This window comes from Apis laboriosa, unplaced genomic scaffold (genome assembly GCF_014066325.1).
Source record: "Apis laboriosa isolate Shangri-la unplaced genomic scaffold, ASM1406632v1 scaffold45_cov149, whole genome shotgun sequence".
Classification (NCBI taxonomy): domain Eukaryota; kingdom Metazoa; phylum Arthropoda; class Insecta; order Hymenoptera; family Apidae; genus Apis; species Apis laboriosa.
In genome coordinates this window covers 256,650-276,136 of record NW_025223361.1, presented here as the reverse complement: position 1 = coordinate 276,136, position 19,487 = coordinate 256,650, and the positions used below count along the sequence as shown (strand labels likewise).

Sequence of the window (19,487 nt, the reverse complement as noted above, 5' to 3'; positions counted from 1 at the left end):
TTAAAGAGCCCCTATGTAATTCTATATCTTTAATATCGTTATTCGAGGACGAAATCGAGAGACGAAAATTTACCACGTTTTGAATTGGAATTACAGTGCGGATGCTTCAACGCTGAATAATATCATCATTTGATTACCGATATTATTCTTGATGACTTATTCTTCATTCCGACGTCTATCTTTCGAGAATTTTCTTATCTTTGAAAAGAAAAAAAAAGTTGATACGAAGTAAGTATCTTTGAGAGGAAGATATAAAAATTTGGATAAGAATGACCTTTTCAAGATCGATAAAAAGCTAACCGAAATCACGAATTTTCTGGCACTTTCTTCTGTGCGTGCGTGACATCGTCGTGTCGTTTACGAAGGTTTTGACAGTGTCTCTTCGATCCCGTGCCAGCAAGGATTCGAGCACGCGACCCGAGACTCCCACGCTTCCACGTCTTGCAAAAAAAAAGCATGATCGTTATTGATTTGGAAATTGTACAAAAAGCGTTAAAACTTTTGTTACATTATAATTAGCGTGGCTACGAAAGAATATATCGGATTCAATTTGACAATATTAAATATACGTAAATATGTGATGATATACAATAATATTAAAATGATATAATGTAAATTGTTTAGACACGTTTTTAATAATTTCAAAGAAAATAAAGATTTGGTTAAATTTTTCGTTATCTCAACAATATATATATATATCTAATTACGTTTATTTCTAAACTGGAAAGCAAAAACGTCAAAGCGAGAAAGGATTCGTCTAAGGCGAACGATCAATTTCTCAGTTTGCTATATTCTCTTCTACGAATTCCGTCTACCACGATGTCGCAATCAAGCCGAAAACGATCCACAGCGTTAATCCTTCTTTCAACCACCGGGAGATTTATCGTTTCCGCAAACATCATCCAAAAAAAAAAAAAAAAGAAAAAAAAGAAATTACAGACATCCGATTTTTATATTTATAAAATTCTCTCCCCCTAAGAAGCAACCGTTTAAAAAAAAAATAAATTAACTAGAACAAACTTCTAAACTCCCTACGATCAATAAATCCATAATTAAATAAATAAGTTGATAATTCATAATCATAATAAATTATCCAAGAATTCCGAATTGCACGGATATATTAAAAATTTATTCAAACTCCTTTAATCTCCCTTTACGATTCTTTCTTCTAACTTTCAAGCGTCTTAAAAAAAAAAAAAAAAAAGAAAAAAACGAATAATTACAACATGTCGACGCGTCCACAACTGTCGAACGGAGCGGTTAATTAGCCGAGTTTAATCCGATCGGACGATTGGTGGGGATACGTGGTTGATCGTATAACCTCTTGCACCGCGAATTGCCAAAGCCGGAAATTTCGATACCGGAAACGACGCGCCAGCCGCGCGCCGCACCGCGCCACGGCCTCCTCTCCGTTGTGCATGTGCGCGACCCACTTCCTCCGTCGAAACCGAGAGTGCTTCTGTCCCGTACGTGTGAGCGGCTCTCGTTCGTGTGCGCGCCGCACGAGAGTGGGTGTTTCACGTAAAAGAGCCCGGCGGTTATCGCGCGGAGAAACGATCGAGAGTGTGCCTCCACACGTATACACGTACACACACGAAACAGGAAACGTTCGATTCCACGGAAGTCTCGTTACAAGCGCTTTCCTCCCCATCCGACCTACCCCTTTTTCGCTTCGCTCGCGTGGATCACGTGATTTTTCACGAGAGGCGAAACAGGCGAATTGGAAAATTTTGAAAGAAACTTTGGCTCCTTTTAGAATTAGTTGTTATACGTGAAGAGGATATTCATGTGATTATGAAAATGATTGAAGGTTTTGAGTAACATTTTGTCGTAACACACGTGTTTTGTTATATTTGTCGTGGCATTATGCGATGGAAGAAAAAAATAATCGAAGATATTTGCTCGTAGAAACGAAAAAAGGGGAGGAGAAAGTAACGCTCGAACGAAGAAAATATAATGAAAATACTATATGCTGTCACGATTAATTATCAATCGGTCGTTAATATTTCACGTAATCACGTAAAAATAAAAATAAAAAAAAAAAAAAAAGAGTTAACGATCGAAGTTCCAGAGAAATGGGCACGATATTAAAAGAGATCTCGAACTCGTAAAATTTAAGAACCGCTGTTGCACAGTTCGAATTAAACGTTGTTTCATAACGCGAAGAAAAACATTTCATTTCACGGTGAACAAGAAATCGAATTTAAAAAAAACCATATACACATCCTATATTTCCTCAATTCCCAACAAAATCGTGGAAAAACCGGGTAACAGTGGAATCAAAGTAAAAAGCCATCCCCACATCCTACATCCTTTAATTTCCAACAATTCCCATTTCGAATTGTCGAAATTGGACAAAGGCTCGGATGAAAGCCACGAGCGAAACGAATAGAGGGAAAGAGAGACGAATAATACGAAGCGAAGCGGGAAGCAGAAAGGAAAGCGATTTTCGCGACAAGATAGCGCGAAACGCTGCGTTTCCATTAACCGAAGCTCGAACGAAAGGGAATTTCACGCGGAAACGCGTTTGCCAAGTCGATCGGGTTTCCACGTGGAAATGAATTCCAGCGGGGCGAATTGCTCCATCCAGGTGTGCGTGGGCTGGCCTATCGCTTTGTAATTCGAGATTACTCAATTCGAAAGGCTGGTGGCGAACGAAGCGGGGGGGGAATGTGGGTCATCTCGTGCAACCTCCTCCTGGGAAGGGAGGCGAGCGTATCGAAAACATAATCACCGGTTCCTCCATTCAACCAGCGGGGGACTCGAGGAGGGCAGGCAACCCTTAGCCGTGCAGCAGCCTTGAAAACGCAGCGAGGGATTCGCGACCTATCTTCTACGCACACCTTCTCCTCCCTCCCCACCCTTCCTGTAATTCCATCGCATCACTTACTCTCTTTCCACCTTCGAGAAAGAGGAAACGACTGCGCCCGCAAACCGCGTCCCTGACCTATTTCGAACGGTTGAATGGTCTCCTCCTCGGTCGGAGGAGAGGCAGCTTCTTCTCGACCGCTATTGTGCCGCTCTAAGGACAGGATCGTCCGAATACGCACGCACACGCCCATTTCCTACGTGGCGGAGCAATTGAAAAGGGTAGGAAGGAGGAGAAAGATTGGCGAGGAATTTTTTTGAGAAAGATCGATGGAGAGGAGGTGATATCGTAGAGAAGGTTGCTAACGAAAAGTTGTGGTGATTTTTCTTTTAGTTAATAATTTTTTCCCTATTTATCCTTCCTTTAATCAGGATCGATGATGTTATGAAAGTGTATTATTTAGAGCACTAGACGATGAAGATAACAGTTCATTTTTATTAATAATGGTGGAAATGTATCCTTTTTTTCGAGCATATTAAAAATATTTTTAAACGTAATATTTTAATTAAAAAGTATCGCGTTAACAGAAGGTTTTTACTTCTAATAGCTTTTCTAATTGATAAATATTCAGATATGCAGAAATTATTTCAACTTTAATAGATTGAAAAGAAAAACTGGATTGAGTTTATTTATCCCCATCTACTTTAAATTAGCCCGATTTTTCGATACACGTTGTAGAAATTTTCATTAATCAATTTATCTGCACGGCTCTTGCCTGTTAAATTTGAAATGAAGTTCAAATTTAAATTAACTCGATAATAAAACTTTTCGAGGCCCGACTTTCTTCTCTTCAACCTCTTCTAAGTATCCAATAACTGTGTCACGTTCGTGGAACAGCATAGAAAATCAACGGAACGATCCTTGAACGGGCGAACGGAGAAAGAGAAAGCGTTTCAAACGGATGAGAAGCCTAACGAGGGAACAGTTGGCCGACCTAACGATTCGACGAACTTGGACTCGGAATGAAAATTCTTTTCTCACGGAGGGGGTGGATACCCTTGCTACTCTCTCGTTAATGCATCACAAAATGTCCCGTTAAACGTTCCCCCCAGGTGAACCCAGAAGAAACTGGGTTATTCACTATTGGGGAGGATCGATGGATTTCTAACGGTATACCAGAGGGATTCAGGTAGAGTGGAGAAAGGGAAACAACGGGGGATGACGATTGCTGGACCAGATGCTTCCTCCCCTCCCCCATGCTTTTAAGCGTTATCTTTCCTCGTATATACGGAGAATATACCTTGGCTCTTCTTCCCTAGATCCGATCGAACATCTCTTTTTGGGAAATTTTACGGAAAAATTTTACGGGACACAGGTTTCACCCTTCCGGGTGGACGAGAGTGGAGAAAGAAAAAAACGAAGAACTTCGTTATCGCGCGCATTAACAATCCGGTTGGTTTCTTAGGAGGCAGCCGTTAAAGGCACGTTGCGCAACCTAATGGCGAAGAATCTAATTTCTTAATTGCGTAACGCGATTTAAAGGAATACGTGTCCCGAGCTGGAATTTCGTGGACTTTCTTTTCACAATCCCCACTCTGAGAAACGGTCGTTCGGTCGGCCGGTCAGGAGTCGAAACCTTCTGGTAGATGGACGCGGATACCGACGCGGGTAATGCGCGAGGGGGGAAGGGGGGGGGGAGAAAAAAAACAGATAAGAAAAGAAAAAAAAAAAAAAGAAAGAAAGAACGGGAATAGAAGTCTCGAGGAGAAAACGTCGAGCGAACGTCGATGAATATAGAAAAGGTCAGTGGACATTTCACCTGTACGAGAGGCCCATCTTAGAAAAAAGATCTGTGAAATTGATGATCAGCCTAGGCTGATCGTATTCATCCCTCCTTAAGAATGAAGAAAAAAAACGCAGGAGGAGGAAAAGAGGAGGAAAGTTCACGTCGTCGACGAGCATCGAGATTCCGGGAGGGAGGGGGAAAGGTGTCAAGGACGACGGTGGCCGTCCAGAAAGAGACTACACGATAGATAGGAATATTCACGGAGAGTGTAATGCTGACGAGCATCGGCGGCATCATGGCCAGGGCACAAACGGCAGATCCCGCTTACGATTTGATTAGAAAATAGTACTGTCGTTTTGCCCGTGTTGCGGCCGGGCTATTGTGTAACAAGAGCGACCGACTGGTAACGAGCCTCTCCACTCACGAGCATGCTCGCGCTGCCACCGTTCGCCGTTCTGCCCATTACATAATGCCAAGTGCCGTAGCACTGTCCGCGAGATGATATAATAACGGCGCACACGCGGCCCTATAACGCGTCGTACGTGTTCCCCGTACGACGTGGACGGTTAACTGGTGGTAAATTATCGGTCATTATACTTGGGCCCCTATTTTTCCTTTTTTTTCTCCCGATCGCGGTAAAGGCTTATCTATAAGGCCGTATAAGAGAAGGCCGATACCGATACCGAATCCCATTATTCCCATTGTTAAACGGAATCGAGTTTCGTTCCGATTTCCGTTCTGTGACTTTTCTTTTTTCTTCGTTACTTGGAAACGTCGGTTTCTCGATTGATAAAATCGCCTACGATTATATTTACGATTAAGAAAAAAAGGAAAGGGGGGAAGTAAGTGGAATATGGTGGAATAAATCGCGAGTTACTTTTGCTAGTTGAAAAAAAATCGAGTCGAAGCTGCTGCTTGACCTTTCTTCCTAGATTCCTCGCGGCGTTTAATCGCGGCGAAGAACACGATCGACGAAGGGAAGGAATAAAAACGATGGTGAACCCGATCACGGGAGAATTCGCGGCCACACGCCTCGCCGTTTCTTCTTCTTCTTCTTCTTCTTCTGCGAGATGGACGCGTGCAAAGGGGCACTAGTCTGCCCTACACCTCGTTGCTATAATAGTCTAGGTAGATCTAGCGTAGGCTCGCCTAGCCCACAAACGGTTTACTATGTAGGTCAGGGCTGGTGCATTCAACGAGCGCGCTCTGCTCTTCCTCTATGCACTGTTCGCGTACCTATAGCGAGCGATCGAGCCCGCCTCCTCCTCCACCTCCCCCTCCTCCTCCACCTCTCCTCTCTTCCGTGGCGTTCCTTTCCTTCGCTTCACCGCGCGTCTACCGGGTGTTTTTTAAGTGATAGAAAGGATAAAAGGTAGTTGAACGCGTAGGGGAAGGAATTTTTATTTAGGATAGGAGCGTATCGATTCGGTTTTTCAAAGTGAATGGAAACGAAGTTCGCTTCGCGGTCTATTTAAAGATCGGTTAATTGGGGCAACGAGATAGCACGAGAGGCCATCGTCACGGCCAAAGATCGCCGTCACAATGCCGTCGTCTGTCGAGTGGCCGAAATTTTTAACCATCGCTTTGAAATTCCCGACGAATCGATCGATCGTTGTAAAATATCCGAATTATCCTTGATTACGTTGCGCGATGCGATTTTCTCGATCCGCCATGCTCGAGCCACAATTGCCTCGGACGTTTATTATTTCCGATTCTAACTGTTGTAACCCTTAATCAGACGAGGGAAATTGGATAAGTTTTACGGGTCACTTTTGATACCGACCGCTCCGAGAGAATTAATTATTTTACGATCCTCCTCCTCCTCCACCCCTCCGCTCACTCGACCTCGTTAACTATTTCCCTCCTCCAGGAATTTCCAATATCACGTATCCATACTTTCCATTAAAACATTCGCAATTATCCCTTATCATCCACGCGCGTTTGACAGAGAGACGAAGGAATCGGTATCGCCGGGATGATGATGATGATCGCGAAACGCGAGGCTTCCCCGCTGCGCTCGGGATTAATAATGCGGTTACGATGGCTAATTAATCGCTCAGCTTCCGCGAGTGATTCTTCCAGGGCCGGTGGTATCGCAGTCACGTTCGTAATTAATGCGCCCCTTGTGCGAGATATCGATCGCTCTACAGGGTGTCCCTTTGAAGCGGCGATGGTACCGATAGCGCCGGTAATTGCCCCGCTTCCACGTACGTACGTCATGTACGTCACGTTGATCCGAGTACACGGTGCGTCCGATCTTTCGATGCTCGGAGAAAGAGAGAAAGAGACAAGAGATACGTTATACGAAACGTATAAATGTGTAAAGCTACAATCGTTGGGAATATGTAATAATAGTATAAGAATAGAAAATTTGGCAAATGAAAAAAAATTTCATTTTCCGAATTTTACCTTTCCTCTTAGCAGAAAAAAAGGAAAAGAATTTTTTTTCTTAACCCCATTTTACACGTGCCGTTATTATTATTATTGTTAAGATACAGGTGGACGACAATCGAGCGACGATTGTATCCCGGTCAGAAACTATACGAGTCGAAAAGCGTGTCCGATACAAGCGTTCGAGACCAGCGCGCGATATCGATCGCGGATCCAATATTTATTCTCGATATGCAGTCGGTGGTGTCGCGTTTCCATAAGCAGGTTCGTGGCGGCACGACGCGGATAAAAGAATCGCGGCCACGCAAAACGTTGATAAACCTGGCTCGCCGATGCAAATGACCCGTCCGTGGTGCGTCACGAGCATCGCACGCTCGGTCAATCGTCCCCCTTCGTTCAATTCGGCCGCAGCCCCATAAAAATCGCAGACGATTGTGTCAAGGTGAGGTCAATTACTCCTCGAGAAAGAGCAGTTTAAACGGGCGCATCTCTGCTCCTCCACGCGCCGTTTCGTCGAGCGGACGGATTAAAACGCATTATTGGCCGAGCGATTACTGCTCGTCGATCGTCGAACGACTTCGAGACCGCGTTCGATCGATTTAAATAGCGGGAAATAACGTTCGATGATTAAATATCGTTTCCGCGGAGTCGACAGTGAGCGTCGAATTTCGTTAATTCCCGACCTCGTGGATAGTATTTGCAACCTTGCCAACAAACTGGCCGCTGGTATTGTTCGTTATGCCACGAGGTGGACGCTTTTAAACGTCCATTCGGTGATCCAGTTTCTCGTATCGGATATCCGCGGCCGTTGACGCGAAGTTCAATTTCCGAGAAACGAGCGGGAAAAGGAGGAAATCGTAAGTATGAAATTACGAGGAATTATATTACGATTCCTTATTTCGAAATTGTACTACTTTTTTTTTTCTTTTTCCTTTTTTTTGCCAATTATTAATTGTCCATCCTTATCGATAATAACAAATATATATATACGATAGTTAGGTTAAAAATAGACACCGAAAAGAAAAAAACTTCTCGTTCGTAATTAATCGACCAACTTACGAACGACGATGATAAATCGCGATGAAACGAAACTCAAAATTCATCGGATCGAGTTCCGCGAGACCCCCCCAGATCGTCGCATATTTTCCCTCTATTTTTACAAAGGATCACGTTCCACTTTCATTAACCGGCATACGTGCCAAGTGTCAAGCGTCCCTGCAATTGGGACACCCGGTAGACGAAGGTAAGCGTCTCCGTGCCAACGTTCCAATAACCACCCAAGAGCACAAGGACAGTCTACCCCAGTTTTCCTATTGCGACCGCCTACGGCACGTCCTTCACCCCCTCTCCTCTCTCACTCTCTCGCTCTGTCTCTTGTGCTCGCTCGCTCGCTCGCTCTTGGTCGACTCTCTTCCGGGCCGATCGGCGTGGAAAATGCCGCGGGAAATCGATCCCGACCGGACTGGAGAGGAAATTCGTGAGGCGTGAGACCACGCCGCGCGGATAAAAGGGTGGACCCGATGGAAAGGCCGACGCCGGAGAGGGTGATCATCCCCTATCTTGGTCAAAGACGGACCAAGAAACCGCGTTCGTTTCAAGGAGGAGAGGAGAGGAGAGGAGAGGAGAGGAGAGAGAGAGAGAAATAGGGATCGCTCGTGTGTCGACAGCGCGCAGAGTTTTCTTTCAGACGAGCTATAAAAAAAAAAAAAAAATAAAGTTTCACGCCTCGTCCGAGCGCGGGAAAAGTGTGAAGGTGCGCGTGGGGACTGCGCAACCTCGTTCAAAGGATTTTCACTGTTGGAAACCTGGCTTTATATTTCAACGTCTAGTGACCAATTACGATATCGTTCTCTTGTGTAAAGATTGTACCAAGATATTCCATTGCATAACAGATTGAAACGATAAAACGAACAAATTTTTGAAATATATATATATATATATATTTAAAAAAAATTTTAGATCGTTTGATTATCCTTATTTGATCTTATATTTTATCTTATAAGATTATAAAATCTGTAATACTTGAATTTTTCTAGCTTGAATCTGTTTATCTATAATATTAATTATTGTTTTTCTATTTTTTCTTTGTTTTAACGTGTTATTTTCATATATATTAAAATTTATTAATTCGTCTTTTTTTTTTTTTCAACGAACGATGATTCTGAGTTTGATGCACGATCGAGTTTTTAGTTTTCGTTATCGTAATCGAGTCGCAGCATTTTTTCGTCAGATTACGTTATTTGCTTGACAATTATTAGTCTTATTATCCTCTTTTATGGAATACCAACACGTTGTTATTGTTTATGCTGATAATGATCCATTTCTCGTCTGATAATAATTAGAAGAAGAATATTTGCATGTCACGAGTCACGTCTTCACGGATCACGTTTCTCTAATTATCATTTTAAATGGTTGAAGCGGCAATATTTGATTGATATGTTCAATATCTTTTTCTCTTTTTCTTATCGTTTATCAAGATCAATCGAATATAGGTCAGTTTCGCGGTTGCGCTTAAAAACAATTTAAAAGTACGTAACGGCAGAAACTACGATCGTATCGACATCGATGAGATTAAGCACTATATTACAGATAATATTAAACAATTCCGTAATCTGCTAGATATAAATTTCGAATTCGTTTCCTTTCTCTATTTCTCTGATAAACACCCGTGGACGTAATTTTAGATAAAAATCTTTTTTTCCGTCACTGATACCAAAGAAGCATTAACCCTAGGGCGTACAAGATCTTAGAAGGTTTAAGGTCATCTAAGAGAGAATGCTAAAAATGTATTTTTATTTTGTTCGAACTATTTTTATTTACATAATACTATGATGCAAGATATTTAAATACTTGTTAGAGAGAAAATAAAATATTAAAAAACGAATATAATGTTATAAAACACGGTTGATATCACGATCTATGACTTAACATTAAATAAAGATACGTAATAAATTTATATCGATCATAAAAGTTGTTTAAAAAAAGAAAGAAAAAAAAAAGGAATAAACCTTTCGATATCTAATTTATTCGTTTCGCAATCATTGAATAATCAAACATTTTCGATAGATATTTTTGACCATCCTCGAAACGTTCTGATTAACCCTCTTTCCACTTCAAGGACAACAAAGAAAAGAAAATCGGAATATAATAAAAAAAAAAAAAAAAAAAATTTCTAAAACCATCACCGTGCACGATGACGCTCGAACGAGCGTCGTTCCATTAATTCAACTTTCTATAAGCGGTGGCCGAGGGAGAAAATTTTCCTAGCAAGTTCGTGAACCGTGAAAGTCGGGCCAATTAGTATCGAGGTAAAATTCACCTGTGCGTTTCAAGGGCCGTACGCGTTAGTTTAGAATCCAATTCGCCATCCTGCGCACGATTGTTGAAAAAAACAAAAAGCAATTTAGCCTAGGAATCATCATCATCAAGGGGAATAAAGGAGGGAAAGGTGTCGCCACGGCGCCGTGGCGGACGCCTAGGCGCAGAGGAGAAGGTACGAAGGAGGGTAACCGCAGACAGGAAGTTAGTCCTTCCTTCCTCCGGCCGGGCCAATATCCTGAATTACAATGAGCCGACGCGTTTCCTCGAACCGTCGTCAGAGGCTATTTAAATACAGCCACCGACAGTTTCCATATATCGCCGCGATATTCATGCCTATAGCTGTCCCCACGGCAACAGTCTTAGCGTGGAAGGAGGCCGAGCGCGAAATTGTCCTCTCTTATCACCGTTCAAACAATGACAAAAGTTCGAGGGAAAAGAAGGATCTCTAGTGGAGCTATCCATGAAAGTGTAGCGACGGAGAGCGGAGCAGAGAAGGTAGGAGACGAGTGAGAGTTATGGAGAAGGAGAGCAGAAAGAAATTCGCGAAGGAAATTCCCTCGGAGGAGTCGCGATCAAAATATGTCGAGGATCGAACACGTGAGAGACGATTAAGCGTCGATAGCGATGTAACGTTTAATTGCACGAAAATTGGCCTGGCATACAAGGTCGAAAGAATGAAATAGGCGACCGATAAGATAAATAAAGCGAGCCGAGGCACGCGTGTGGTAATTAAACAGATTCGATTTCGATTGCTTCGATTAGACAGGTGGGGATCAGATAATGATTTTATTTTCTTTTAAGTTAAGGGGTAAAAGACGTAAAAACTCTTTGAACTCTTTCGTGGATACATGTTTGAAGAACTTATTCTTCTATTAATTATTAAAAACCATATTTAAATGCTTGGATCAATCCCTTTTCAGATTACATTGATAAAGGATAAAATGAGAATGAAATTTCGTCCTTAGTATAAATTTGGAATAACGAAAAGGGTTTATTATTATTCGTCGATATGTAGGGCGTACCCGTTTTTCTTTTTTTTTTTCTTAGTTGATCGCAACCCCCGTTGCTCGATTAACTTCGCAGTGGTTGCTCAATCGACGGACACTGCTTTCTTCCCTCTCGAAGCGATCGAACGGTCTTCATTTCCTGATTAATCCGCCAACGGTCAGGCTCTCTCTTTCTTTCTCTATCTTCTCGAATATATAGAAGAAGAGAGCCGGAAGTAATCTGTCTTCCTCTGCTCGTGGCCGAGGCACTCTCGCGAAAGAAGAGAATAAGAGAGCTAGGGAGATGAAGAAAGAAAGGAAAAGCGAGGGATGGATGGACGGAAGAAGAGAAGAACGGAGAGAACGTCCGCTCGAATTCACTTGGAGTGATTTAAAGGCTGGAATTATCCTTTTCTCCCCTTCCTCTGCGAATATCTTCCTTGCTAACTATTATATATCTTCTGTTGCGTGCCTCCCTCGATTCTTTTATATCGTATAATGTGGATCTTCTTTTTCTCCGTCTTTTTCTCCTCCTCATCACGTTAAAAGAAAAGAGTTCATCTTTTATCACGTGTTTCTGCGTAACCATATGTACATAGAGGATAACGAGAGAAAATCAGAAAAGAAAAGGGGAAGAGATTTCTTTTTTTATATTTTTTATAAAATCGCGGACCGATTTGTATCTGCTTTCGTAATAATCAGAGACCCGATCAATTTCACATCATTCAATATATATTTATTCCAACTTATCTACACGATTGGAGCAGTTTGTGTAATGATAAAACATGCTTTTCCATCGTTTATTGCCACTTCCATCGCGACACCGTTTTCATCCAATGGAATATTAATAAGCCGTTACACCGCATTACGCGCAGCGTCGAATCGGTCAGTTCACTCAAAACTCAACGAGCTTTTAATTAAACATGGAGATGGATCGTGTTGCTCGATATGTCTTCAAAACGACTAGAATAATCGTGCGGATTATTAACGTCCAATGAACGGAAATCATGTATTTGTCTTTCTCCCTTTATATGTTCCTCCATGGTACATTTCTCCTCTTCCCTTCCCTCATCAATAGTAAAATAAGCAAGGATTCGAGTTGTCGTAGAAGGTGAATTTATAATCCGTAGTCCTACCGAGCTACCTGCCCCGTGAAAGGTTTCGAAAGTTTTTCCGGGTGCCACGGGAAAGAGGGGAAAGACCGCAAAAGCCAACGAGCCGGCCACCGGTAGCACCGAAAGTAAACTTTAGAGTGCCTGCAGCGGTCAAATATCTCTTTCTTTTTCTTCGGCCCTTTCCAACTTTTCCCCTTTCTTCGTTCCTTTTTCTCGAAATAGACAGTCTACTGATAGACAAGATGAAAAGAGATATCGAATCGATGTACCTTTTGAGAGAAGAAATTTTCTCTCTGGGCCTGGTAATAGATTCGAAGAAAGGATCCGAGGGAGGAGAAGGTGAAACGGTCGTCTTTTTTCGTCTAAACAAACGTTGATGTTTTTTCGTATGGGAGGAAAAAAAACGGCGCAAAAAACGTCAACGTTTCTGGTTGACGAGGTATATTGGTGGACGCGTTACTTTTTTTACAAGGGAGTAGGATCGACTTCGTCGACGTCTCCCTCTTTTTACCGTGTCCGAAGAAAACACGTGCATCGAGTTGGCCGTTCGATGATCACTAGTTTCCAAGGAGCTGTGTTTTTTTTTCTTTAACGGTCTTTTTTATTTGTTTTGAACCACGCGATATATCGCTACGTTCGTTCTATAACGTTCTATAACGTTCTATAACGTTCTATAACGTTCTATAACGTTCTATAACGTTCTGTAACATTCTATAACGTTCTATAACGTTCGAAAAATTTTTAAAAATTTCTACACTTTCTATCTTGGTTACGCAGGCAAATTTAAGATTGCAGAACTGGTGAAAGTTGAAAAATCGTTTTACCCGGGGGAAAAACCCTCGAGGGCACGTGGAGGTCACTTATTCGCCCCGAATGCGTAAACTGTGACGAAAATGAAAAATGAGAGAAATTTTTCGAAAATCTTAAATCCACTTTCTCCTCCACTCGAGGACCTCGGCTTTTCCTTTCATTAAAATCTATAGGAAAAAGAATAGATGATCCCTACTGGGACGCATCCCGAAAAGGGTTAAAAATGTTTTCACTAACTTCCGGCATCTATTATGTCAAGAATATTATCGACGAATTCTATGGCTCTCTTAAAAAAACTATCGCCTTACCATTTACATCCTTCTCTAAGATTTTCGAAATAACATATTTATCAATTTATTCATGAAATTATATCTTATATAATAACTAATTGGGAGAAAAAAAATTTTAAAGAGATACAAAGAGTGACGCAAGACAGCGAATCTACAAGGAAGACTATGTCGCGGTAGAGCAAGAACAGTGATACGAGAGATTAATTTCGTTGGGGTTGGGGCAGGTCACAAGGTATTATCTTCCTTCGGTGTCACAAGGCAATGATGGATAAGGAGGGAAGAAGGGAAAGATGAGATAACAGCGAAGAAATTGCAAAATTATTTAAGGAGCCGAAATATCACGGCGCGAATTTACCGTCACCCAAGTCTCATCGTCGAACGACCTTCGCGGGTTGGCTTGCGTAATATTTTTATCGGTCGAAATTACACATACGTTCACGCATGCATGCACGCACGGTCTCTCTGTCGTGTCCCTCTCTTTCACTCTCGCAAGCTACCAAATACAAGACGGGGGTACGTATTTTCGGTTGAATATATATATGACACACACTATCTTTTTTTTCGGTTCTTTTTTATGATATGTATTGCGTATGTGACTTCGATCATGCACATATACATTTATATATCGATAAAATTTCGCAGTTTAAATGTAGAAACGATTTAATCGTGTTTGAAACGAGAAGTTGAATTTGATGAAATAAATGATCGATCGATCGAAAGATTTATACTTCCTGATTTCGAAGTATTCTATTTACGATTTGTTAGATAACATCGTTGACAACTGATGAATGTGATGATTAAATTACTGGCATTATCGATGATTACGTATATTATGCGTAAAGACAGGTTTTTATGATTGAGAGAAAATTTTGTTATGGAAAGTCATAATTTCAAAAAAAAAAAAAAAAGAAAATATGAAAAAACTAACGATTTAAACGAATAGTTAAATTAATATAAGCATTCGTAACGAAAAAAGTAGCGAAATTCGATTTCGATCGATTATTTGAATATTTTCGAGATAGCACGTAATGGCGGCTGAAAAGGCGCGAAAGTAGAGAAACGAATAGGTTAAAAGCAATGTTTAAACTCACGATATCTTCTCATAAGATTCTTCTTATATGGTTTGGTACCGGGTGGTCTGGATCTAGACCTCGTGCTACCATCTTTTTGATTATTGTCGGAGCACGAATCATCTGAATCCTCGGAACAGGTACGGTCTTCCCTTTCTTGAGAATATTCGGTGGACGTAGTGGCGACGAAGCATCCTCGTAACCTGAGCGCTGCCGCAGCATTTCCATAGTCGTCGATTGGTTCTTTTCGATCCTGATCCTGATCGTTCTCCTCTCTGGAGAACTCCGCGTAATCTCCTACTCGAACGCTCAAGTCCAATGGTTGATCTTCGAGCATCGTTTCTATCTTTGCCAGCTTCGTTTCCTTGCTGCCAGTCTGTCCCCACAAGTTGATTCACAGCTACCACAGCACAGTTGCCATCTTGATCTTCAACGATTTGTACTTGACACTCAGTCGATACAATATAACATTACACTCGCCGGTTTTCTGATGATTCTCGATACGATGTAGGTTTCTATTTTTTTCTTTTTCTTCTTTTTTTTCTTCTTTTTGATTGTTTTTATTCAAATTTCACCTTCACTTGCAAGAATTTCACGCAAAGAGAATCACTAGTTCTATATAGACGCGATTGATTGCATTCGCTTGAAGTGAATTAGTATTGAACAATCGTTACGAGAAAAGAAAATGTCACCGTGCGAGATCTCGAAAATTATCGATGTTGTCCTGTCTGCCTCGATTTACGCGGGTTATTGTGATAGAAGTTATTTGGAAAAAATTCAATTATTTTCAATAAAATCCGTCAAGTAGAGACGATAACAATGATCGAGTGCAACAACTATAAAAAGAAAAGAAAGGAAAGATATCTTCGTGGGAGGTAGAACTCTTCCGGCAGTGTCTTCGTCCCGTGTGGTACGCGTGACGCACAACGGATATTCTACCGGTAACTTTTCTAATAGCAAACAGCTTTCGATACTAACGAAGTTCACGCGATTTATTCGATGTTTCCGTGTTGATCAACGTATTTTTTCAAAATAATCGATCATTCCTTGTATTATTTCCTTCTGTTTGTCGACAACATCGAGAAATATAAATTGCACTTGTCACGAGGAAAACAAAATGACAGCCAAGTCAGGTTACAGACGTTATGTTGTAGCCTGAAATATCACGCTGATTTCTTCGATTGAATCATCCAGAACAAAATCGTTTGCACGTAACAATCGCACTTTGAAAAAAGCTCGTTGGCTTCACTATGAACGTGTCTATATACATATATATATATATGTGATATAAATACATATATATATGTGTGTGTCGTCGTGTCTTGCGAAGGAGCCAACAGGCAGAAAGAGAAAAACGCGAAACAGAATTGCCGAAGCGTATCCACGTTCTCCGCACCGAGGCTACGGTTGCCGGTGGCACACTGACTGACTCGGAACCGGGGTAGCCCGCTAGTCCAGACTCGTTCACTCACTACTCCAGACTCACACTCCAACTCCGAGCGCCGGACTCGCTCTCGCTCGTGTACACCGCACACAGTACTCTCCGGCCGCCAGAGCCAACTGCGTTCGGCACTTTCCGTCGTTCGACTTCGGTTCTTTTCGGTCTCTACACTGCCTCGATCAGAGTCGGCGGCTTCACGTACACGCCGGCACCCACACACAGTCGCGAACCGTCGCTCGAGATGCGCGGATGCGTAGCCTACCGCAATGTTCGAGTTGGTGATGCTCTCCCTCCACTACTTTCTGTTCTTTTCTCTCTTTCCATCTTTCTTCTCCCTCGCCTTTTTTCTTCTTTCTTACCACCTCTTTACCTCTATCTCGCTCGCTTCGAGTCTTTTCTTTGCCCTTCGAATAGAGCTTCATACTTCTTTCTTTCTCGTACTCTGCCTTGTTCTGATGGTTTCGCGAGAGGGAAAGCTATTTTTCCGTCTATTGGGATAGGACACACGAAGCAGTCTGCAAGCGCCGTTCTCATGACATTAACCTTCGATCGTCGACGTTAGAAACAGCGGGCGGTGACGTGAAATATAGGTTGTTTTAACGGGAGTTTTTTTCAGACTAACTTGACGGATCAAGGAAAGAGAACACGTTTTCTCGATCATTCCTTCGAGAATTCGTTCACAATTGAAACAACTCTGTTGTCGGGTAAGCAAAACGAGCAAATTGCTACACATGTATATACACGCATTCCAACCAACCGTTTCCCTCTAATCCCTGACATTGTCTTCTTGAGGATGAATTCAACAAGCAATAGCAGGTCTTTGCAGCATATAGGAAGACTGGGGCGTACAGAAACGAGACTGGAACGATTGCGTATGCATGGTACACACAATAGGTGAACGTGCGTACGAGTTCGTGGCGGAAAAGAACTTCCAATTCGACGTCTCGTTGCAGCCGGTAAACACAGGTGCAACGAAAACGTCGGAAGTGTTTTTGCAACGGGGCATACAGAGTGAACCTTGAGAGTGACCGATTTCGTAATCCCTTCGCGGCTCGCTTCTCTGGCGTGGTTTCCATTGTAATGCAAGTTAAAAAACGATCTTCCAGATCGTGTTTGTTGAGGTTAGGTGAGCTTCGAATTAACACCGTAATTTCTTATAATCAAACTGCATCTGTTTCCTTTTTCTTGTGATCTTTTTAAAAGGTATGAATAAATATTTTTCAATTATATATTTTCTTTTTTGAAATCCGTAATATCAATATTGTTACAGCATTTCATTTTTCAACGATTTTTAACCTCTTTAACGTTCGTCTTTTGCGTAGTAGATATCTATCTACTATTAGAAAGCAAGATTAACAGAAATATTTTCGTATTTTCGTATAAAGTGTGTTTTATTATTAATGTCATAAACATATATGATTTGTATCCAAATAAATGAAATAATTTTAAAATTTCAACTAAAAAATTAATATAATTATGATGTTACATGCGTCGATTAAAGTTAACATTCATATCGAAAAGGTTAATTACATCAACATTCCATCGTTGTATAGTTACAATAGCTGTGTTGCGCATAAATTCTTTGCGTTTATCGATACAATACACATATGTGTGCGTTACAATCGATCGAGAAACTAAAATGGCGTTCGATAAATCGCGGATTCGTTTGTTGCAGTGAGTGTGTTCGGGATGTTATCCTGCCAGGACGATTTCAAGATTTCATTTTGGAAACGAGCTGCGAACGAAGGGCTTGTTCATCAGTTAGAGATTCTCGATCCCTTTTCTGATAAGTGAAAACGGAGTTGACCTTAATTGCATTTCCTGCCATCGAACCTGCGATTCTATTGTTGCCGAAAAGCGTTTTTCGCAGACTTCACACGCCACGATCAACGATTCCACGGAACAAGGTTATTTCAACGATGAATTCATTCTATGTAAGCGCGGCCGGTAGTCGTCGATGCATTTGAATTGAAAACACCGACTGGTGCAATAAGCTTGGTTTTCCATCAGATTGGAAAGGTTGGTTTCAACCACCGCTGCGGTATACAATTGTGTTTAGTCGGGGCTTACTATGGAGTGTTTTCACCTTTACGATTTTATATCGGTTTTATACACCAAGTTTTCTAAGAATCGATTTTCAATGTCGATTGTCAAATCGAGAGCACGTTCTCTTTGAAAGAATCCGCGAATTCTAGGAATCCATTTTTTTAAAAGCTATACGTATTTAAAATTTGGTTATATTCTCAGCGTATTGTGCGACTTAAATTAGGTTAGGTTAGATCAGATTAGATTATTGTTGTATTGGCATTCTGCAAAGAACTGGATAAAAGAAAAAGAGAGAAAATTCATTTTTATGATGAATATGATAATCGAAAAATTGAATATTTATTATCACTTCTGTCAAAATAGCATGATATCATTAAGATTGAATTTTTTGTAAACTTTTATTATATTTTCTGATCATATTTGAATCAATGATTGATAATTAAAAACGAAACATATCGATTATTTTTTTTTTAGGTTAGGTTACTTTTGAATCAACATATTTCTAAACTCAAAATCATTATAGTCTTTATTAATCGAATGTTTTCAGAAAATATAAACAAAGTTTGGAAAATAATAGCATTTCAAAATAAAGATTGACCAAATCATCGATCGAGACTCGGCTGGTTCGAATAATAACCGTCTCCGAAGTTTTATCGTCGTTTGCACAGCTACGTTCATGCGTCAGGAACCGTTCTATAAAAATTCAGGGAAGAAATTTCGAAACTAATCCAGGAATCCTTGGTGCTTGACTTTCATCAAACTTTAAATTTGAATTTCGTAGAGATAAGAGAGAAAGAAAGATCTCAAAGTTCAAAGATTATTCAGCGTAGGCAGGAGTGATTTATCGGCCCCGAATTTGCTAGGTCGGGAGGATGGAACATCTGCGTTAAAGGGTTGGAAACGTTGTATGCGCGCGCGTAGAAACCATGCTATCCTCGATTTGTCGACCCTCGCCGCGATGTGGAGAGTCACCGCGAGCCGAGAGTTATTTTCGCGCAAAAACGGTCGACAAGTGCCGGCCTGGGAGAGAAAATCTCGTAACTCTCGCCGATCTCGGAACGGGACGACGCCCAATCCAGGAAAAGTACGATTTCTAATCCATCACCGTACAGCTTCACGGCTTCTACGTCCTGTGTTTCCTCGACGCGACGCGACGGGACGTCACTTTGTGCCTCTCTGTGACAACCGCTCTATTTCCGATTCGATCATCCTCGCGAATTGCATCCTACACGTTTCCCATTGGTTATTCGTGTGACTGTATTCTATCATGAGCGATATAAAGAATAGAGAAGAAACTCGAATCTTTATTTTTTTTTTCCTTAAATATAGGTTATCTTGTTTAGGTTAGGTTATCTTGCATGTCTCGTGGTACAATGGATTTAAAATAATTTGATTTTTCAAGGAATGAATTTGTTAAAGCTA

At 41.3% G+C, this 19,487-nt stretch overlaps 1 protein-coding gene across 3 annotated transcripts in view; it reads right to left on the bottom strand.

Moving 5' to 3' along the window:
- Positions 1-19,487, bottom strand: part of LOC122716449 (ecdysone-induced protein 74EF) — a 159,009-nt gene that overhangs the window by 40,529 nt on the left and 98,993 nt on the right. Inside the window, exon 1 of one of the 3 annotated variants that reach the window (XM_043939516.1) lies at positions 14,600-16,035. The exons of the other annotated variants lie outside the window; for them this stretch is intronic. Coding sequence (XP_043795451.1) covers positions 14,600-14,915 — 316 coding nt within the window. The 5' untranslated portion in view covers positions 14,916-16,035. Of the gene's footprint in view, positions 1-14,599; positions 16,036-19,487 lie in introns of those variants that run through there. 3 annotated transcript variants of the gene reach the window in all.